Genomic DNA, 23,309 nt, shown 5'->3' on the forward strand with positions numbered 1-23,309 from the left:
AATGAAGAGGCAGACGATGAGGCCGGTCAGCGGGAGCAGCACCGTCCCCACAGCGAAGCTGGTGAACCGGAACCGGATGAGCGGGCGGTCCCGGTCCAGACTGCCGTACGGCCCCTGGAGCATCCTGGAGACACACCTTCTCAGTAAGGAGCACAATGAGCAGACTAATTCATCATGAAAGTAATCATCGTTAGTAAAAAAAAAAAGTACAATACATACCTGATACAGTAAAAAGTACAATAATTACTGTACCTCTGAGATGTAGTAAAGTACACTATTTACCTCTGTGGCGCAGTACAGTAAAAGATACATTATGTACCTCTGAGATGTAGTACAGTAAACAGTACAACATGTACCTCTGAGATGTAGTAAAGTATAAAGTACACTATTTACCTCTGCGGCGTAGTACAGTCAAAAATACACTATGTACCTCTGAGATGTAGTACAGTAAAAGTACAATATGTACCTCTGAGATGTAGTACAGTCAAAAATAAAATACGTACCTCTGAGATGTAGTACAGTAAACAGTACAATATGTACCTCTGATACGTAGTACAGTAAACAGTACAACATGTACCTCTAAGATGTAGTACAGTAAAAAGTACAATATTTACTTCCGAGATGTAGTACAGTAAAAAGTACCATATCTATAGTTGTACAACATGGAAATACTCAACTAATGTACATGTACCTCATATTGTTGCTCGTGTACTTCGCAACATAATGTTTACCTTTAATGTAAAGTTGTCTTCCTGTTTGTGAGCTCACAGGTGTCTTTAAACGGCAGAAGAGAGGTCGGGTCGTAAACCGGAAGCACTGACCTTTAAGGCTCCTCGGGCAACTGCGACCGGCTGCTCCGCTTTACGGCATCTGACCGCCTTTAGCTTCGGTAGCTAACGAGCTGACATAGCGAAAAAGCGAACGTTAGCTAGGAACTTCCGTCGGCTTTAAATTTGTAAAACAGTGTGTTACTTCTCCCCAAAATAGCGGTGGTCAGTTTAAGGTCAATGACTCATGAATCATTTTTTGTTCTGTTATTTGTTTCACGATCTTTTTCCGGTCTTTGGTCCAAATTGCCGGCATCGGTGGAACACTTCCGGTCACAACTGCAGCCTTCAGAATAAAAGCCCCTCTGACGAATACGCGTCTTAAGTTATTTGACCGTAGACGAACAGTGCAACACTGCGGTAAACAAAACGAATGAATAAATAAACAAGTGCAATACTATAATTGAGTCAAATTATACAAAAATAAGTTTGAATTTCAGGGGTTAATATATCAAGATTCCCCCAAAAAGATAGCTAATTTATTATATTATTGTATTAATTATATTTTGATGTATATACATATATATTAATTAATTTATATTTATTATATAAATGTACATATATCATATATGTATTATACGTGTATATATTCAATGTGTATAATACATATATGATATATGTACATCGTTTATATACATGGTGGCTGCGTACATCCCCCCCTCTGCTGACGCTGAAGCGGCCTGTGACGTCATCCACTCAGCGACGAGCAGGCTGCTGACACAACACCCCAATGCCCTCCTCCTTCTCTCTGGGGACTTTAACCATGCCCCTCCGTCCTCCACTCTGCCCACATTCACCCAGTATGTCACATGCCACACCAGAGACAATAAGACACTGGATCTCCTCTATGCCAACACCAAGGAGGCATACTCATCCTCACCTCTCCCTCCCCTGGGCCGATCTGACCACAACCTGGTGCACCTCCTGCCTGTGTACACCACTCTTGCACAGAAGCAGCCAGCTGTGACCCGCACAGTTAGACAATGGACCGATGGAGCCGAGGAGGCTCTGAAGGACTGTTTTGAGACAACTGTGTGGGAGGTATTCAGTGATGCCCATGGGGAAGACATCGACGGTCTCACCGACTGCATCACAGACTACATCAACTTCTGTGTTGAGAACACCGTACCCACCAGGACTGTACGGTGCTTCTCAAATGGCAAACCCTGGATCTCTCCAAAGATAAAGGCCCTCCTCAAGGAGAAGAAGAGGGTCTTTAGATCTGGCAACAAGGAGGCGCTGAGGACTGTGCAGAGGGAGCTGAGGGTGGAGATCAGGGAGGGTAAAGATGTCTACAGGACCAGGATGGAGGACCAGCTGCAGCAGAACAACACCATCGGGGTCTGGAAGGGCCTCAAGACGATTTATGGGTTCAAGGGGCTCAACAAACAGCCTGAGGGGGACCATAAGTGGGTGAATGATCTGAACTCTTTTTTTAACAGATTTGACCAGCCATCCTCCCCTCCCCCCACCCAGACCTCCCTGCTGCGGCCGCTGCAGCCCCCATCTTTTGCACCCCCTGCGGATTATTGCCCCCCCTCCCCCTGCACCTCCCCCCTTTCTACAGCACTCGGCCCCCCTTCACATCTCTCATACTCATACTCATACTCAGCACTCTACGACCGGCAACCCACCCCCACTCCAACACCTCACAGCACCACACCCCCCAGCGTGTCCCGTCACCAGGTGAGGAAGGAACTGAGGAGGATCAAGGTGAGGAAGGCCACGGGTCCAGATGGCATCAGCTCAAGGCTCCTCAAATCCTGCGCAGACCAACTGTGCGGGATAGCGGAGCACATCTTTAACTTGAGCTTGAGGCTGGGGAAAGTACCACAGCTATGGAAGACATCCTGCGTGGTACCGGTACCAAAGACCCCGCGGCCCAAGGACCTCAACAGCTATAGGCCGGTGGCGTTGACATCCCACCTGATGAAGACCCTGGAGAGGCTGGTCCTTGTCCATCTCCGCCCCCTGGTGAGCTCATCCCTGGACCCACTTCAGTTCGCCTACCAATCTGGCATCGGGGTGGATGACGCCGTCATCTTCCTGCTGCAGAGATGCCTCTCTCACCTGGAAAAGGCTGGAAGCACTGTGAGAGTCATGTTCTACGACTTCTCCAGTGCCTTCAACACCATTCAGCCTTTGCTCCTGAGGGACAAGCTGAAGCAGACCGGGGTGGAACACCACCTCACTGCATGGATCCTGGACTACCTCACCAATCGTCCACAGTATGTGCGGATACGGGAGTGTGAGTCGGATCGGGTGTACTGCAGCACAGGGGCTCCACAGGGAACCGTTCTGGCTCCATTCCTCTTCTCCATCTACACATCGGACTTCAAACACAACTCTGCCAACTGCCACCTGCAAAAGTTCTCTGACGACTCTGCGATCGTCGGCCTCATCTCGGCCGATGATGACAGGGAGTACAGGGAACTGAACCAGGACTTCTTAGGATGGTGCCAGCGGAACCGCCTCCAGATCAACTCCAGCAAGACCAAGGAGCTGGTGGTGGACTTCCGCCGTGGTAAACGCTCTCCTCCAACACCAGTGAGCATCCAGGGACTGGACATTGAGATTGTGAAGTCTTATAAGTACCTGGGTGTTCACTTGAACAATAAACTGGACTGGTCTGACCACGCTCATGCACTCTACAAGAAGGGACAGAGCAGACTCTTTCTGCTGAGGAGACTGAGGTCCTTTGGGTGCAGGGAGCACTCCTGAAGACCTTCTTCGACTCGGTGGTGGCATCAGCCATCTTTTATGGAGTGGTCTTCTGGTGCAGCGGCATCACAGCAGCTGACAGGAGGAGACTGGACAAACTGGTGGGGAAGGCCAGCAGCGTGCTGGGGTGTCCTCTGGATACTGTGGAGGTGGTGGGAGACAGGAGGATGATGGCCAAGCTATCGTCCCTGATGGACCACCCCTCCCACCCCATGCAGGGTACTCTGGCAGCGCTGCACAGCTCCTTCAGCCACCGGCTGATTCATCCCCGGTGTCTGGGGGGTACTGCAGGTCCTTTCTCCCCGCTGCTGTCAGGCTACACAACAAGCTGAGCTCCCTGTAGGCCACAAACACTTGAACACTTTGGACTTCGCACTGAACAGCACTTTAGCCCAGTTGCCCAGTTGTGCAATACTAATACGTTTAAGTACTTTTAAAAAATTTTTTAATTTATTTTATCCACTTTATCCACTTTATTCAATTTCTACTCCGTCTGTATATATAATATTCTTCTTGTTTTTTACTGTTTTATCTTAATTCTGTTATTATACTACTTGTTTTACTTATTACTGTGAGCAATGCTGCTGTAATCCTGTAATTTCCCCACTGAGGGACTAATAAAGGATTATCTTATCTTATCTTATCTTTATATAATAAATATTAATTAATTAAAAAATATACATACATCAAAATGATACAATGGAAATAATGTTGTACATGCATACATATATAAATGGTTAAAATTAAACAAAATAAGTTTGCGTTTCAATAAATCAAAGAGAATGATGTACATAGAATATGTAAACACACATTTAATAATATATATATATACGTATAACCCATTTTTCCATGTATTATATACAATATATACATAATGTATATAATTGATTAAAAAATAAAGATAAATATAGTATCATTATCAAAATGATATGATGGTAATATCATATTCTAATGACTATAAAATAATAGCTCATTATTTATTTGTTCATCAATAGTTTGTATTATTAACCAGAATCTGCAAAGTCACCAACGCTGTCAGATAAATGTAGTGACGTAACAATTACACTATGTACCTCTGAGATGTAGTGGAGTAAACATATAAAGTGTTTACCAGGTAAAAGCAGGATGTCAGAATGAGACTACCATATATACACCTACCTATGTGAATCTACCTTTATACACATACTGTTGTGTCTCAAGCTCACATTTCCAATAAAAAGAACACGGCTGACTCTGATTTGAACATATAACTTTATTCTGTTGAATTTGACAGTTAATTATTTTGGTATGGGGTTTAGGTTTGATATTTACTAAATTAAGTTAATTCAATATATTAAATCCATTAAATCCATTTTGTAAAACCCCAAATCACATATTTGCCTCAAAGGGCTTCGTGATGTATTTATTTCTCCAGTGGTGCGGGGTTGTCGGGCCACAATTCTTTCACAATTTGAAGTCCTCAAAGGTGACACCGCGTATAGGTACAGTGTCTGCGCTGCAGAACGTGAGATTCTCTCTCAGTCGGCCGCCATCAAATTTCAGCATCTAAAGCAGCCAAAGAAGAACAACTGCAGGGTAAATGTACTCATATTATATAAACAGAGTGTATTTACAGTGGAACTCAGTAAATATTGTGAGATCAGTGTCTATACTTATGTACTGCAGAGACACGTGCGCTTCATTTCTGCCCCGATGAGGCTCTGATAACTGGGCATGGCTAACGATGCGTTCAAGTCATGGTGGAGTTAATTGAATTCACAAATGAACATTTATTTGTATACGTCACGATATCCTCACGTCCAGCTCAGCTCTTGCCTTCTTTGGTTCGGATGTGCGTGTAGCAGACTACAACTTGGGAATGTTGTTCACGTCAAGTATGACCGGGGAACTCAGATTATTTGTGTGTTTTTTACTGTGATGTTCAAAGTATTTATTGACAGGCATCCTGTAGCATTCATGTCACATACAAATAAAAGGTAAAGGGAAGGACAAGTAGGGGGCTTAGCAGGAATACAAAACAGAAGTTCAGATGTTGGCTACTAATTATGTCACAGCTGCAGAAATAAACTGACCGTTAAAATGTTTATAAGTCCGTCATAGATTAACCTGCAGATACGGACAGAAAAGACAAAACAACAGAAACCAAAAGGTGTTTGGGATTGTCTGTTAAGAGTGAGGAGAAGTGGTGAAAGTACCTGGTCGTCCACATGCAGGGCGACAGCGACGTGATCCCACACATAAAACTCAGATCTGCCACACACAGGCTGAGCTTTCATCTGGTTTTCATCATGTTCCTGGACCAACTCATAGCTGACAAAAGAAAACACATTTTAACCCTAATTTCAGCTATAAGGCCTATTATTACTGCAGCTATGCAGTGCCTGGATAGTTCAGGTGTCCGTACTAACAGTAGGACAGATGAGTGTCTGTGGATAGTTCAGGCGTCTGTAATAACAGTAGGACAGTTGAGTGTCTGGTTAGTACTTACTGATGAGTCTCACTCATGGCCTCAGGCCTCCAGATGAAGTGTCCGTCCTTGTAAGTGCAGACAGCATTTGGGTCGTCGGGCAGCAAAGGACAACCTGAGAACTCCTGATTGGCCGGACTGTGGACCAGCACAACGTACATCACCTGCTGACTGTACAGGTGGGTCGCAAACACCCGCATGACGGGCGGCTCACCGGAGCAGAACTGAAATCAATGAAACAGGTTTAACCAGGTTTCCACCTATCAAAGTCTCGGTAATGAACTGAGGGAAGAGCTGTTGTTAACTCTGTTTAAAGCAGTAATAACAATAATCATAATAATGCTAATAATAATAATTAATATAGAATGCATTTCCAGGATTCTTCATCTGGATAAGACCTTTTCTATTCTGATTTGATCGTGCGGCCTCAGAGGTACCTGCTCTTTGTAGGCCTGCAGCAGCTCCTCCAGGGGGAAGGTGAAGCGGTATGAGCCCAGTCTGGAGTCCTTCGTGAAGGCCGGAGAGGTGGCAAACCTCTCCAGGAAGCTCTGCTGCTCCTGGGCCTGCCTCTCTGTCCGCTTCGGGTAGGTGGCCTCCAGGAGCATCTTCTCAGCTGACGCGATCTCGTCCGGTCCCACAGACAGATTCCACCACAGCAGATGGCCTTGGCCCGGGTTCTTGAAGCCTTCATCAGCCCTGATGCCACGTAACCCCTTCAGGTCTGTGTCGTGTCTCAGATGACTCACATGAAACTCTGCTTGAGGCGATGCCGGGATGTTTTCTTTGCCTAGGTATTTGAATATTCTCCATCTTTTAACTTCCTTTTTCTCTTTCAAATCCTTCAGCTTCAAGTGCTGGTTTTCAAATTCAAGGTATTCATAATCTCTCTCGTTGACTTTTCTAGTCATGGTGAGGTGAGAGAAGTCTTTGCTATCGACTCAACTGTCCTCCGGCTTTTAGAGAAGTGACGTCTCCATCGACAAATGTCCAAAGTACATCTGATAATAAATCCCGCCCATATTGTCTTCCGTGGTAACAAGTAAACAAACTGTAATACTCCCTTCATATTTTCCTCCATGAAAAAAACAAAAAACAAAAATCGAAATCTTGTTGAACATTTATTTTTCTCAATCACCAGCAGTCCCCGTTTCTCGGATGTCGTAAAGTTGTGTTCCCCTTCAAAGTCAATTAAACATGTTATGGGTAAATTACTGTGCCTTTTTGTTTTTCAAATTAAAAGCCTCTCAGGTTTCACAGTTTGGGAAACAGAGACGTAGGAGGGTAAAAACTGAAATATTTGGTGTGAATAATGAGCCCTCTGTGTTTCTGCGACGTCTCCAAACAGCCAGCGTCCTTGCGTCAGTGTGTGTGTGAGTGTGTGTGTTACAGATACAAAGTCCTTTTGTAGTGCAGTACTTCCTTCCAATAGTGAAAACTGATCTGTCGATGCTCCTAAAAGAATTAATTAACCCCTAAAAGTCTCCTCAAAACCTCACTAATTCAGATTACGGTGGATTGATTCATTTTTAGGGTTTTAATGGATAAATATAAAGTTTATTTAAGTAGTCAAATGCAAATTAGGAAAACATTCCAGGCCAAAAACCTTCACGGATCTATTGCATGTATTCATTATTAATCCCAACAAAATAGCATTCAAAATGCTTCACACATTAGAACTTCTAGTTAGCTTGTATTTTAAAAAGAAATATACGCAAGTTCTGGAAAAGTGTCTAGATAATGACATCTAAACCAATCAGCTCTGATACCAGAAGAGCGCTGGAAGGTTCCCATCATGCACTGGGGTTTTGCAGTAAATGTAGACATATATTTCCTGTGTGGTTACACCATGCTTTCACGCTACACTGGTTACCGAAAATGATGCAGACAACGTTTTTATCCGGCAACAGCCGTGCGCATTAGCATTAGGTTGTTAAACTTTACTCATTTAGCGGCTGGCTAGTTAACTAGATACCATGCTAATTCCTTCATGCTTTCATGCTACACTGGTTACAGAAACACAGTGGGTCTACGGTCTCGCTGCCTAGCTTCTCACCGCTAGGAGACCACCAAAAAGAGAGCAGACGGAGAGGTCCGGAGACTAGCTAGCTAACTAGCCAGCTCTGGAAATGTCAAGCTAACTATCCATCTCTGGAGAATGTCAAGCTAGCTAGCTAACTAGCCAGCTGTCTTAATTCAGTGATGTTGAGTAGCTGCAGATAGAACAGGAAAAGGGGTCCGTAGAACCAGTCGGAGAAAATCTTTTCCAGGCTTTCCCCCCAAAAAAGAGGACAGAGGCTTTTGAAAACATTAATGACTTATTGAAGGAATCAATGAAGACTTCATCAATGAAGACTTCATCATCGAGACGTCACACAAACACACTGTGTGTCTCTGGCCCTTCCCTCAGCTCCGTCACAGAGACACACTGTGTTGTCCTTTAACTGGACAATGAACACACACACACACACACACACACACACACACACACACTCACAGGATGGCCGCCGTCTCGACTCGCTGCTGTCGAACGCCTCGGACCTTCATCATCTTCCTCTTCGTCCTGTCAGGTGAGACACAAACTGCTGACGTCACGACGCGAGTGGGTGGAATATACCAAAGTATATTCATACTCAAGTACTCCACTTCAGTGCAAATCTGTGGTACTTTTGTCTTTTCTTCTCATGCTACATCCACACCACCACATCTCAGGAGGGAAATATTGTACTTTTTACTGCATTTTAATGCACTACATTTAGTTGTATTACTTCACACATTAAGATTGTTGCACACACAAGGTACGAAAGTTAAAAGAAAAGATGTTTAAAGCAAAACCCTTTGTTTACCCTTTGGGCTCTCCGTCATCGTGACGCCATTTCTCAATGTTTACTGAAACAGGGTATTTTTACTCGGCGTGATATTAGTACTTTTACTAGAAAGGAGTACCTTGAAAGTGTGTTACTAGTTATTTTACTGCGTACAGTGTATTCTTTTACTGTTTGCCATTATTACTTTTACTGTAAAAGACTATTTTTACTCTAACAAAGTATTTTACCCCATTGTATTAGTACTTTTACATTAATAGAGTACTTTTTCTCTGTGGTATTAGCACTTTTACTGCAACAGTAATTTTAGTGTAACAAATTATTTTTATATGTAGTGAATATAAATATCCAGCTTGCATATTAATATGTATTGAATACATATTTACAGTTTGTATATAATGTCACAACCTGGCTCCGAGGCTATGACAAATACGGCAAAGACACAACGGCTGTTTGGAACGTAAAGTGTTTATTTAAACTTAATAAAGAAATAGTTAACGTTATGGAGTGTGGCAGTCAGTAACATCAGTAGTGTCAAAGTGAATGCGCGTGTAATGGCGCGTAGGTGTTGTCAGCGAAACCAAAACCAACGTAACCGGCAGGAACATTCTGTACCACTCCACCGATGACGGAGAGAAAACCTGCCCAGCAGGAGCTCAAGGCCTTTACGCCCTCCCTGTTCTCGGACCAGGTGCTCTGCAATAACTCTTGGAGAAAAAAACACGCACGGAAGAAGACCATAACAGAGATTTCACATCATCAAACGCTGAAATGTTGCGGGTGCATTCTTCAACCCAAAAGGCATCACTTTATAGGAATAAAGACCCGACGGTGTGATAAATGCAGCAATCTCCTGTGCACGCTTTGACAAAGGAACTTGCCAATACCTTTTAAGCAAATCAAATATATATGTATTGAATATATATTTACTGCTTGTATTTAAATATGTACAAAATATAAATATCCAGCTTGCATATAAATATGTATTGAATATATATTTACTACTTCATTATAAATATGTATTGAATATATATTTACTGTTTGTATTTAAATATGTATTGAATATAAATATGTATTGAATATATATTTACTACTTCATTATAAATATGTATTGAATATATATTTACTGCTTGTATATAAATATGTATTGAATATATATTTACTGCTTGTATATAAATATGTATTGAATATATATTTACTGCTTGTATTTAAATATGTATTGAATATAAATATGTATTGAATATATATTTACTGCTTGTATTTAAATATGTATTGAATATAAATATGTATTGAATATATATTTACTGCTTGTATATAAATATGTAGTAAATATATATTTACTGCTTGTATATCAATATGTAGTGAATATATATTTACTGCTTGTATACAAATATGTATTGAATATATATTTACTGCTTGATTATAAATATGTAGTGAATATATATTTACTGCTTGTATATAAATATGTATTGAATATATATTTAGCACTTGTATATAAATATGTATTGAATATATATTTAGCACTTGTATATAAATATAAAAGGTATATTTCCATCTTTCACTCTGCTTGTGTGCATTTGTGCTGCAGCTGGACCATTTTCGCCCGTTCGTGGATTTAAAGTGGCGGAGGGGGGCGTGGCCTCTCTGTCCTGCCAGTACTCTGTGAAGCGGTTCGGTCTGAGTCGGGTCTGCTGGGGCCGTGGCTGTGGGACCTTCTGGTGCAACAACATCCTGGTGCAGACGGACGAGCACGGCCTCATCTCGAAGGTCAGGGGAACCAAAAAGGTTCAGGTCACTTCGGTCCCAACAGAAGTCTTTAAGTTCTGATCGGATTCAGATTCACGCCAGGTGGCAAAGCCAAGCGTAACACCTGCGTTCCCTCCATCATCAGGGTATACTCCTCTGGTTGTATAGAAGTTTCATACCTTTCTTCTTCCTCCACCCCCCCCCCCCCCCCCCCCCCCCGATGCTGCAGGTGGCGGATCGTTACCGGCTGACGGGGGACGTCCTGGACGGACAGATGGACCTGGACATCCTGAACGTGAGGCGGACGGATAATGGGCCGTACTGCTGCAGGGTGGACGTCGACGGGATCTTCAACGACAAGAAGGTGATCATGAACCTGAGAGTCGTCAAAGGTGAGCCGAACTACACACACACAGTTAAAGGACAGGTTCACTTCCTCCATTACGGTATAGAAACCTGTCCTTTCAGAATCCTTTGATTCAGTTGAGATACTCGGGAATATTTCAAACCAGCCTCAAGTCTTGTGGACAGGTGTACGTTTAGGATGAAAGGCCAGGAGGTGGCGATGAAGTCTACGTCACTGACACGTCAAATACCAAAGAAGAACATTCGGTACATGCGCAGTGAGCTCATGTTCCATCAGCGAGAGTAGCTTAAAAGCTAAAACAATAGCAGATGAATGTATATTTCCCAAAAATATCAAGGTCCTAATCTCAGCTCTGTAAAACTGATTAACCTGTACCTTTCCTTCTCAGCTCCGGTCACCAGTTCTCCTTCTCCTCCTCCTCCGCCAACAATGACCACGGCATCAGCAACGACCGGTGGAGTCACGGAGCTGTCGACCTCCACAGGTGAGCCACCTGTCGGTCCCAGAGACCCGACGCCCAGCCGTAGAAACGAGCTAGCAGGAGAACGGACGTCACCATTTAAATCAATGCAAGCGAGACGGTCGGAGCGGCGGCCATTTTTATGTGATGAGTGTAGCGTTAAAGCATGGCAAAATAAGCAAGCCAGCCAGCTGGCAATATAGCTTGGGTGGCTAATTCCACCATGCTTTGATGCTACACCGATCACAGAAAATTAGCCGAACATTGTTCACTCCGGAGAGGACAAGCTAACAAGCTAGCAAGTTGACTGGCTAACTAGCTAACGAGCCATCCCTCCGTCTCTGGAGCCGTGTTCACTCTCTTCCTGGTGAGCTGTGGTTGACGAACAGACGCCATTTCCTTTCGTACGAGTCACATAGCCGCGGGAAAAAAAACAGTCCGTTCTACTCTGTGCAGTTCGGCTCTGTTCGGGTTAGCTGGCTTCACTGAGCCCAACATTGGCGATCCTGCATAATAACAGACACGGCTACTAACAAACGTGGGAGTTCTTACGTCTTTAGCATCGTGCAAGTATTTGATTGTAAGTAGCGTAAATGTTTTAGCTCCGTCTCAACAAATCAAACGTTGATGGTTTGTCGAGCTTTTTCAGATCAATTGCAGATTCGCAGGAGTTTCCCTGCAGTCAGTGCGAAGAAAAGCACAAATCACAAGTTTATTCTAAAGTGTTTGTGTCCATCTCGATGCAGTGAACTGGAAAACGCTGTTGTCGTCTCAGCTGGACCTTCTGAGGAGGAACTCCACTCTGCTGCACTCCGACGCGGTCGCCGTGAGTAACCACGACGGCTCCCCCACCGGGGTTTTTAGGGTTATGTATGGTCTTTTAAGGTCTTTGGTTTTAGGGGTTTTACTGTGCTGAAGTTCTACCCGACTCCTTGCACGGACTATAAAGCGAAGACGTAGTCGGGTTTGTGAACGCTCGCTGATGCACGTCGATGTTTTTTTTGTTTTTTTACTATAGGATGGAGTGTTTTGTTTAATAACTTTATTGAATTACTGTCTTTGATGGTAATAGTTACATCGAATTTATATTTTCTCATGAATTGTATTCATCCGCCACACAATTAGTCACTTTTTTCCTGTTAACCGAATTTGCGTTAATCGTAAAACACAGAAGTTTTACGTATTTTTAAAAAAAATATATGAATTTGGAGAAAAGCAAAACAGATTTTATTAAGCCCTAAATACACCACAAAATGTTTTAGTACCAGATGAAAGCAATAGTTGAACATTTAGTCAGATGTCCGTATGAAGCTACAGTCAGCAGCCGGTTAGCTTAGCATAAAGACTGTAAACGGCGAGCCTGGCTCCGTCCCAAAAGCCTTGTTGTTTAAGAGTAAAAGTAGGAAAAAGTCTGCCGAACTTGCTTGAGAAACTTCATGTTTTAAAGTTGTCTTCGGTATCGTAGTAATCCGGTGATGGTTGTCTGTCCATTGAAGGGTACACCGCTAACAGGAGCTGCTAATAGCTAATTCTGCATACTTTTAATGGCGTTCGATATTGAGTTTAACTTCATATTCTCTCTCTCTCTCATGTCAGGTGGAGGACTCTCTGCCGTCTCTCTCCCTTCAGATCAACGTTCCCGTCCTCTCTCTCTCCCTCAGTGTGTTGTTGGTCTTGGCGGCGACTTTTCTCTTTCTGGCCTTCAAACGTACGTTTTCTCTTCCATTACGTCATTTGAAGATTTACACAAAATAAGCCGGAATATTTAGTTATTTCTGTGCTTCGCTTCAAACTAAATAGTATGTAACGCCTTTGAGCTAAACACACTCAAATCTTGTTTCCTTCTCCAGGTGGAATATACAGAAGAGCCTTAAAAAACGGCTGGTGAGTTAAACACTTACATTACGGCGAGCTAATGACGAGGGATTCATTGTCGGATCATTTAGGAACGTCGCGGCAAAAAGCCGTCCAAGACAGTGAGGAAACGGTTAAAGATTTAAGGAGTTAAAAAAAGCAGAAAGTCTTCCGATATTTTACTTAAAAGGGACAATGTGGCCAGAAGTTTTGTTTTTAACAAATTAAAACAATGAAGTATCATTACTACCAGAATGTGAAGAGGTTACCACTCTAAACATGTGCGGGAAGACCCTCTGATTGGTTTCTGGCTGCTAACTGCTAACGTTAGCCTAGCTATGATGCTAACCGGCCATGGTATTTTGTAAAATTATATTTCTTTATTTGCAATTTTCGCATTAAAATTGACTTCTGATAATTTTTTGGGGGCAAAAAACAACTGTGCAGATTTAAAAATATGTATTCTGTAATTTTTTACAAAAGAATTTACATTTTTGATAATAATGGTGGCCTCTAATACATCTATAACTCTTTATTCAAAGAACAATTTTTTCTTGCTGTTTAAAACTCTCTCTCCTCCAGTTTCTCCTCTGAAGAGCCTCCTCACATCATCTATGAGATCCGGATGAAGAGGCCCGTCCAGGAGAACATCTACACTCTGGACTAGAGAGCCTCGTGATGAACTGCTACGAAACACAGGAAGCGCTTCATTTCAATTAAGTCGAATAAATCAAACTGATCCTGCATGTTGTTTCGGCTGATGACGTTTTATTCAGTGTGCGAAATACTCACCAACAAATGATCACCATCTGGACGTTAACATCTTTTTTTTTTTAATACCCGATGTGCATTTTATCAAATTTGTTTCATTTGATTAAAAGTCGTATTAGCATCAAAGTAACAAACGTAGTATTTTATCAATGATAAGAAAATTGGGTACATTTTAAATGGGTATATTTAATGTGTCAATCTGGTGAATTTTGAAGTACTTGTGTATTTCCAGTTGATGTAACTTCCTCAAATCAACTAATAAACCACGAAGTTCACCTGTAATCTATTTTTTCCCATCCTGTGGCAATGATGCGTTCAGGAACCTACCGTTAAGCGGTAGACATAAAGCAATGTAACAAATACAGAAGAAATAGAAGTAAAACATGTTCATTATTTCTTCCTATTAAGAAATTTTTGTGAAATTCTGGTGACGATGACCTCATACTTTAACCCCCCCCCCCATTCTAACCAGTTCATCCTTGAGTCCAGGTGGACGTTTATGACAAATTTGAAGATTAAATGATTTTATTTTCGAGAGGACAAAGTGTCCCGAGACTTTAATGTCAGCCGACTGTGAAGGAATCCTGAGGAGCGTATTGACCGAGTTAGTTCAATAAATCACAAAAACCACGTGTTTAAAAATAAATACATTTTAAAAAGAACAATATGTGTTTCCGCCCGGTTTCGAACCGGGGACCTTTCGCGTGTGAAGCGAACGTGATAACCACTACACTACGGAAACTGTGTAAGATGGTGCGTTCAGGAACAGATAGTAAATCCTGTACCCTCCATGGGATCTACATGCTCTGTTTATACTGTTCAGGAATTAAGAAGAAGCCGCTGCTCTTTGTAGTTTTCTGTCGCTGGGGAGATAACATTATGAATATAACATTATAAATACATCTTCGCTACTTTTTAGAAGGCAAAAGATGTTTCCGCCCGGTCTCGAACCGGGGACCTTTCGCGTGTTAGGCGAACGTGATAACCACTACACTACGGAAACTGTGTGAGATGGTGTGTTCAGGAACAGATAGTAAATCCTGTACCCTCCATGGGGGTACATGCCCTGTTTATATGGATAAATGACAAGTTTCTCGCGTTGGGCCCTGGACTTATATCTATACTAACAACAATATATACACATGTATACATATATACAAATATATGTATACATGTGTATATATACACAGATACATACATACGTATATATAAACATATATATATTTTAATATATAGATTTATACATATATGTGCGTACGGTTATCCATTTGTTGTTTACCATATTTATTTATTATTGCACCATGTTTATGGTTTTTATTGTTTTTGTCTCGTTTGTAGATAAATACATAGAGTTTTGCAAATGACTTGACATGAGAAGGCTTTAAGAAAACATCCAGCAGGTGGAGGAGTACACTCAAATGGAAATTAAGGAAATTAAGGAGCATGGAACGAATATATATATATATATATATATATATATATATATATATATATATATATATATATATATATATATATATATATATTCATATTCATATTCATATATATATATATATATATATATATTCATATATACACATACGTATATATATTTGTATATATATCAATAAATATATAATTTTTTTTGTTACGATATTTTCGTAAACGCGTACTATACAGCAGCACCATACTATTTTAAAATATGTGAAAATAAATTTTAAAAAAACACCCTCGTCAGAACGAACCCTCGCGACTCGCGAGGAGGCTCTCACCTTCACCTTCAATAAAAAGCTGCACGAGCTCTCCGCACCTCAGGCCTCATCCTCCTCTTTTGGGAAAAATCCTCCTTGAATTGCAAGTCATTCCCTTTCAAGTAGTCATTCACTCATACCTGCAGCCCGGGGAACCAACCGCTCCTCTTCGGTGCGTATAATCACGGCCACCGCTAAGTTAGCTAGCGCACACGACGAGCTAACGTTAGCTGCGTCACTTGAAAGAGACGAATGGTCTTTTTTTTTGGGCTCATTGTAGGTTAACAAAATGTACTTGCCGAGTGGAGGTACTCCCTTACACAGAAGCAGGTGGATAAAACCAATCAATAAGGGTAATTGTCACAAGTCTTTCCAGAAAAGTAAAAAAAGTACGTCTGCCAAGATTCGCCATCTTGGTTCGTTGGCCGGGGCGCGCGGTAGCTCTCCAGCGACTGCATGGCGCAGTGCATGATGGGAAATATGGGGCCGAAGTTGGACACGATATAGTTCATCATAAAATCATTTTTAAAAAAAGGCATAAGTCATAAAAGCAATACATTAAAAAAGTATATTTCTATTTTTTTTTAAAGTGTGCGCCATAAGAATTCATAGTATAACATTTCAATAAAAAGTTAGTCGTAGAAAACAAAAAATTCTAGAATCCTAAATTTCCTTTCAAGAGTATTACTTCAGTGAAATATGTATTAAAGAAAAAAAAAGATTAAATTGGAAAAAAAGACAAAAAGAGAGCATCCCCGAAGCTGCAACAATAGGACTGTTGATGGCCCGTGCAACCTTGACCTTTAACCTCAGACCGTGCCAGGTTTGAGTCTCTATCCATTTCAGGAGGAATCTGCACCCGTCGTCCGAGACGTGGAAGTTGAACCGGATCTCCTCCTGCCATTGGTGCCTGGTCAACATTTCAACTGGATTGTAACATGTAAAAAAAAAAAAGAGATCATAAAAGTGCAAAACAAACTCAAACCCGACATAATAAACAAGAGATCTGGTTTTACAAAGATGTTCATTCAGAAATAAATCACGCAGACGTCGGCATTTGAGGTTTTTTTGTCCGTTTTGTGTTTTTTTTTTCTTTATTAAAGGAAAAGCATAATTACTACAAATTACAAATAACACTAATAGCGAATCACATCAGCCTACAAAGCAGATATTATGAATATTAAATGTTATAATACAAGATCTTATTCAAGTATTTTACATTTTTCCATTTTATATATATATTTTTTTTTGTTCCTTTTTTCCTTGTTTTCATCTTTTTTTCCTCATGACAAGCCTAGGATATAGTAATGCAATGAACTATTTTAATGGTTCATTTACAGTTATTTCTTATTCATATGGCTTTATGAAATTTTGTCCTTTTTTTTCTTTCTTTCAAATCATTGTCCAGACATCCAAAACGAGCCGTATTCCTCTTGAGCAACATCACAACCCCCAGTTGGTCTCTCTCTCTCTCTCCTCTCTCCATCACTCATCCCTCCAGTGTCCGGGTGGAGGCTGCGGCGCCCCCTAGAGTTTGTCCGGACAACTAGCAGCAGTTCTGATCGAGAAGGCTGAAAACTCCCAAAGCACCTGAATCCCCCTCACCCCCCCCCCCCCCCCCCCCCCAAAAAAAAATTGTCCTGTGTCAGATATAGGCAGGTGACGACCCGTTAGAGGGAGGGATCATGTGACTCGTCACATGCAGAAGGCCCTTCACCTCCCCCTAGTGGCGGACTGACACGTCTGCATCCACACACACACAAGCGGTCAAAGGCGTCGCTGGTTTCTTTGAGGGGGGGGGGGGGGGGGGGGGGGGGGGGGGCGAGTTTCCTCTTTTCTGGATATTCTCGAGTCGCTCTTTCATCGAGAACCTCCAGTAAACACTCCGATGCGTCAACTGTGAGCGTCTGAAACGGATCCAAATCTCCCTGAAGATAAACGCAACATTAAAAATAAAATAAAAACACAAGTACAGCTTTGCATTAACATCGTCGCGTTTTTTTTCCTCCTTCAAGCTCTTTAGTTCCTTTAAATGCATTTTAAAATGTTGACAGTTGTTTTGACAATCAACGATTTATCAATTGGGAGCTGAAGGAAACAACAAAGTGGGTCATTTAAATTCTAAATAAAAAAAAATAAAAAACTGAGTTTATAATGTTGAAAAACAGGAGGCTGAAGATTGAATAATTAAAATTTGTCAAAGAATAATTTGATTGCAACCTGAAACCCTCTGAAGCTCACAAATTTAGTTTTTACACCCGCTGGCAATTTTCCCTTTTGAGTTATGTTCCCATTTCTGAAAAAAAAATTAAAATAAAAAACAGCCCGACCCAAAGCCAACCTTCCATCATAACGACAACAACAACAACGCTAGAAACACTGCAAATTGAGAAATTAAAAAAGATAAATCATGAGAACATTAAAAGAGGCAAAAAAAAAGAAACGTTTTAGAGTACGTTCACGTTTTAAGGCAAATATATAATCTGTTCTATAAACAATAAAACAAGTAGCAGGGATGCTGCAATCGCCTCTCTTCATCTGTCAAATTCACATTTTACACGAGCGGAGGAAGAAAGAAACGTGCCGCTAATGTTTTTGTTTCACAGCCAGACATCAAGCTGTGTGTGTGTGTGTGTGTGTGTGTGTGTGTGTTACATCTGTACCTGCGTGCGACAACACCCGTCAAGTGTTCATGCCTGTAACTGATGTGTGCATCCGACCGATAGCTTCGGTTTAAACACTGAAGCCGGGTGTCTGAGCCCCCCCTCCCCTCCCACCCCCCATGTGAGAGAGCTTCTTCAAGTAATCCAGATGGATGACTTCAGGCCAGATGGATGAACGGATGGATGCAGCTCGTCCGACAGGGGAAGAAACCACCCCACCCCCTCCCCCATCCTCCCAGGTCTCTCCGCCCCCTAATGTTTCTGTTTTGGGTTGGGAGAGGGGGAGGTGATGGAGGTGTGGGGGGGTAAACCTCCACCGGGTTTTTGTTTCAGCACCAAAATAAAAGCCCACGACTTTGCAAAAATAAAATAAAATTTAAAAAAAAAAAACAACACAGGGAAGAATTACAGGATTTGTAACAGACCGAATGACACTTTCAGGAAGACAAGTTCAGGAAAAAAGTGACGGAGTGGAGTGAGCGACGAAGAGGAGGACGAGGAAGAGGGAGGTGAAACTGTTTTCGGCAGCGCCCGCCTAGTGGCCTCCCCGCTGGAAAAAGGGTGAGCGGGGGGGTGGGGGGGGCATGTGGATGATTCCACAGCTGTACAGTCGACGGTAAGGAGGCGGCTAGAGAGAGAAGCGGTAAACCATTAAAATAAGGCAACTTTCAATGATCGTGTCCATGCTGAGGGAAGTCCTGTCTCTTGTTCTTTTTTTATATCATTTGATTCTTTTTATCAATTCACCCCCTTCAATATTCAGCCATAAAGTAAAATCAAATATTTTAAAGCACCGGAGGAGGGGAGGGAGGGGAGGGATGGAAACGTCAGGTCGCTCGGTTCAAACCGCTTATTGGTCCGGTTGGATGTCGAGAGCGGCTTCTTTTTTTCTTCTTCTTCTTCTTCCTCCAGATGCTCAATGTTGTTCAAATTATTTTCCAGAGTCCACGCGCAGAAGAAAATAATAATCATTAATCTGAGCTCTGGGGGAGAGGGGGGGGGGGGGGTGAGGTGGGCAGCAAAATGTCTCAACAAGCAGAAGAAGAAGAAAAAAAACAAAGAATTTCCAGGGTAATTAATCACCACAAAACCCATCCACCGAATGGACAAGCAATTATTTCTCAAGCCGATAATCAAAAAAATTCAAAAAAAAATTAAAAGAGTTTGACAACCCTCATCCATTCTTCTTGCCTCATCGAGACAAAAAAAAAAAAAAAAAATACAAATAAAAATAACTCATGCTTGAGTGACGAACTGCCCCCCCCCACCCCTCCCCCCTCCCCTCCTGTGGCGCAGAGAGAACCGGCGACTTGCAAATGTGGTCGAGTTGATCCATGTGGGCCGGCGTGTTTGTGGAGTTACTTCAGTGTCTTGGCATCTGGGGCGGGGTCGGCGGCGGCTTTCTGGCTGACGGGTTTGGCATCATCCTTGGCTGCGGGGGCGGGGCCCTGGGCGACGGGGGCGGGGCCCTGGGCGACGCCCGAGCTGGCCTGGCTCTGGGGCCGGCTGGAGGGCAGAGAGGGGTGCCGGCGCCGACCGTCCCCGCTGGACGAGTGTCTTCTGCGGCCTCCTTCCTCCATCGGCGGCTGGAAGAGAGAGAACCGGGGCGGAGGTAAAGAACAATGAATGCTCAATGGCGTCGGATAAACATCAGCAGTAGATGGCTTAGCTTCCATGCTAATTAATAATCTATCTCTATATATCTATATCTATCTAGTTTTTTATTTTTAAATAAATATATTGATATTTTAATATATTTATAAATATATAGAGATCTTTTTAATATATAAATATATATATATATATTTATAGATAGAGATATTTATAAATATATAGAAATCTTTTTAATATATAAATATGTATACATGTATAAATATTTATATATAGAGATATATAAACGCATTATTATTACTCACGTCGATTCTGAAATCTTCCAGACGTTTGAACTTCCTCATGTACTCGTGCAGCTTGGGGTCGATCTCCAAGGTCTTGGCTTTGGAGTATTTAAGGAACGCCCAGAACTTCTCCAGTCCGTACAGCTGGCCTGAGAGGAGAGAGGACAAAAGAATTTACCAGAAACTCCCGACAATCGGAAAAAAAATATAATTACAATCGTAATAGTCATTCGTGCCGATTTCTCACCGGCTTCGTAGTCTTTCGTCGTCTCCTCCTGGAAGTCCTTGAAGATGTCCGGCCTGAACTTCCTCTCCAGACCGTAGCTGTAGTACCTGAACAGGCACTCCAGTCCGTACCTGCAACACACAACCCGTTCAATCTAGTGTGTATAGATCTTTTATTTATTTATATATATATATATATATATATATATATATATATATATATATATATATATATATATATATATATATATATATATATATAAAAAAGATCTCTATATATTTATAAATATTTTAAAATATCAATATTTATAAATATATATAAAATAAAGGATTATGCTGAGATCAGAGTTGTGAAAGTTCTCTTCATTGTTTATTCAGAGAAGAGACATAAATATCTCATCACGTCTGCAGCTCGCTGGAAATCACCCAGAATTAAAAACATTTAATTCATGTTCGACCTTCTGTGGAGTCATATCTGCTTTCTTGTAGAGATTTAGATAAGCTTGATACCAAAGACGACGCAATAGGGTTTCCACTTCCTGTGTGCTGGTCGAATACCACCAACACTTTGTAAAGTGATTGACAGTTATATCTTGTTTGTTAAATCCATGTTCTTTTTTCCTTGCAATTTGTTGATTTTAAATGCATTTTAAGTAGGGAATTTTTTTATTTTGAAATTATATATATATATATATATATATATATATATATATATATATATATATATATATATATATATATATACCTAAATAAATAATAACAAAAAAATATATATAAAAATAAAGATATATATATATATATATCTTTATTTTTATATATATTTTTTTGTTATTATTTATTTAGGAATATATATATATATATATATATATATATATATATATATATTCCTAAATAAATAATAACAAAAAAATATATATAAAAATAAAGATATATATATATATATATATAAAAATAAAGATATATATATATATATAAAGATATATATATATATATATATATATATATATTTAAATATCAAATACAAAATGCTGCGGGGCTGTGCGTACCTGTATCCTTCTTTGCCGTCCTCGACCACCAGCTGTCTGAACTCCTCGTACATCTTCCTGTTGAAGTGATCCCGCAGGAAAAACGACCAGAAGCGGAAGAGCGTGTTCATCTCCTGCGATTGGCCGATTCCCAGCCTCTTTCGCTCTGATTGGTGGAGAGGAGAGAGATTCATGTTCACAGGGTTTTATTTAGAGATACAAGACTAGATGTGTGAAGGACAGAATACATGATAAAAGTAGAAGAAAGTATGCGTGTGTGTGTGTGTGTGTGTGTATATGAGAGAGAAAAAGAGAGCGAGGGTGTGTGTGTGTGTGTGTGTGTGTGTGTGTGTACCGTTTAGGCAGCGCCGGCGGTACTTGTGGTAAACGTGTTGCGTGAAGCCGTTCTCCTTGAGCAGCTCGTGTGACGGGTGCTGGAACTTGGGGAGAGACTGAGGGGTGCAGCCGACGTTGCCCAGGGCGGGGGTGCCCTCCGATGGGCTGGCGGTTGAGCTGCTGGAGAAGGAGAAGGAAGAGGAGGAAGAGGAAGAAGAGGAAGAGGAGCATCAAATATTACTTTACATTCATAATGTTCATTTTTCATGTTTCCAGAGCAGCAACATTAATCTTTACAGCAGCAAAATCATCATATAAAGACATTAATGTCTCACTGGAGCAGACACTATTTATATACACAATATATAAAAATATATATATAAAAATAGATATATACACATACATTTTCTTTTAATTAAGCAATTCTTAAGTAATGATGAAGAACCGAACCAATGAGTACAGATAATAGTCAATCATAACCCTTTAATGGGTCGTATTTAATCCCTTAAAGACCAAAGTTTAGTCCTCAGCTGCAATAATTTAAGGCTTTATTCAAATACACATTTTCCACTTAAAAAAAAGTCCATTAAATTCCAGTTATAATAAATAAAAAACACGTTCATCAAACGATAAACGGCGTCACTAACCTGACGGAGGCCGTGCGGGAGCGGTGCTCCCTGGAGTCCATCACCCAGCCGACGTGGCACTCCATGGGCGGGTTGGCGCTGTGCCGGGTCTTCCTCTTCCTCGGCGTCTGAGAGGATGGAGGAGACGCGTCACACGGTTAGCCTACAGTGTGGTTTCTTCAACAGGGGGTCCGCGGTCCCTTAGGGGGTTCACGGGGGTACTGCAGGGGTGGTCGTTGGGTTTAAGGGACCCCCGACTTTATTTAATTGTATACATTGTGTTTAAATATATGAATTGTGTCATGTATAAACATACCTTGTTATTGTGCATTCAATTAATACTCATGTATGTATGTATGTATATATATATATAATTTTAATTTTTTTATATATATTTTTTAATATATAATTAATATTAAAAAAATATATATATATATATATATATTAATTATATAAAAATATATATATTAAAAAAATATATTAAAAAAATAAAATAAAATAAATTAAGAAATATTTATATATATATTAAAAATAAATTTAAGAAATAATATACACACACACTCATACATATACACACACAAATGTGTTAATTTTTAATAGCGCTATTGAATTTTTTTAATTCAATAGCGCTATTCACATATATTTTTATTTACTGAAATCTTCTGCCTTCATTTATCCATCATCTACAATATGTTGGATTCATGTTATTGTGCATTTAAAGACATTTTAAATTTGTGGGAAAAGAATTGGGGAGGGAATATAAAAAAAAAAACG

At 40.9% G+C, this 23,309-nt stretch overlaps 3 protein-coding genes and 2 non-coding genes across 9 annotated transcripts in view; 1 reads left to right on the top strand and 4 right to left on the bottom strand.

Annotated features, from left to right (window-relative positions):
- The window catches only part of pgap2 (post-GPI attachment to proteins 2), a 5,041-nt gene extending 3,925 nt beyond the window's left edge, over positions 1 to 1,116 (bottom strand). Inside the window, exons 1-2 of one of the 5 annotated variants that reach the window (XM_034550137.1) lie at positions 822 to 1,116; positions 1 to 124 (exon numbers count right to left, since the gene is read on the bottom strand). The exon at positions 1 to 124 is cut by the window's left edge and continues 45 nt beyond it. In XM_034550137.1, coding sequence (XP_034406028.1) covers positions 1 to 123 — 123 coding nt within the window. In that variant the 5' untranslated portion in view covers position 124; positions 822 to 1,116. Of the gene's footprint in view, positions 140 to 731 lie in introns of all 5 variants that reach the window. The other 4 variants (XM_034550136.1, XM_034550134.1, XM_034550133.1 and 1 more) reach the window with 4 other exon arrangements.
- Positions 1,117 to 8,512: 7,396 nt separating this feature from the next.
- On the top strand, positions 8,513 to 14,320 carry timd4 (T cell immunoglobulin and mucin domain containing 4). The gene is made up of 9 exons (XM_034550436.1): positions 8,513 to 8,582; positions 9,403 to 9,528; positions 10,426 to 10,604; positions 10,813 to 10,975; positions 11,264 to 11,434; positions 12,157 to 12,236; positions 13,007 to 13,118; positions 13,261 to 13,294; positions 13,847 to 14,320. The coding sequence occupies exons 1-9, from the start codon at positions 8,513 to 8,515 to the stop codon at positions 13,929 to 13,931; spliced, it is 1,020 nt and encodes a 339-aa protein (XP_034406327.1). The 3' UTR covers positions 13,932 to 14,320.
- Positions 14,321 to 14,704: 384 nt separating this feature from the next.
- On the bottom strand, positions 14,705 to 14,777 carry trnav-cac. Its single transcript has one exon. It is a non-coding gene; the product is annotated as a tRNA-Val (tRNA).
- Positions 14,778 to 14,965: 188 nt separating this feature from the next.
- trnav-aac lies at positions 14,966 to 15,038 on the bottom strand. Its single transcript has one exon. It is a non-coding gene; the product is annotated as a tRNA-Val (tRNA).
- Positions 15,039 to 17,571: 2,533 nt separating this feature from the next.
- Positions 17,572 to 23,309, bottom strand: part of larp1 (La ribonucleoprotein 1, translational regulator) — a 36,530-nt gene continuing 30,792 nt past the window's right edge. The window contains exons 16-21 of the mRNA XM_034549482.1: positions 22,557 to 22,663; positions 21,929 to 22,086; positions 21,595 to 21,739; positions 20,571 to 20,680; positions 20,345 to 20,472; positions 17,572 to 20,014 (exon numbers count right to left, since the gene is read on the bottom strand). Coding sequence (XP_034405373.1) covers positions 19,787 to 20,014; positions 20,345 to 20,472; positions 20,571 to 20,680; positions 21,595 to 21,739; positions 21,929 to 22,086; positions 22,557 to 22,663 — 876 coding nt within the window. The 3' untranslated portion in view covers positions 17,572 to 19,786. The remainder of the gene's footprint in view (positions 20,015 to 20,344; positions 20,473 to 20,570; positions 20,681 to 21,594; positions 21,740 to 21,928; positions 22,087 to 22,556; positions 22,664 to 23,309) is intronic.

The sequence above is a fragment of the Cyclopterus lumpus genome, chromosome 14 (genome assembly GCF_009769545.1).
Source record: "Cyclopterus lumpus isolate fCycLum1 chromosome 14, fCycLum1.pri, whole genome shotgun sequence".
NCBI lineage: Eukaryota > Metazoa > Chordata > Actinopteri > Perciformes > Cyclopteridae > Cyclopterus > Cyclopterus lumpus.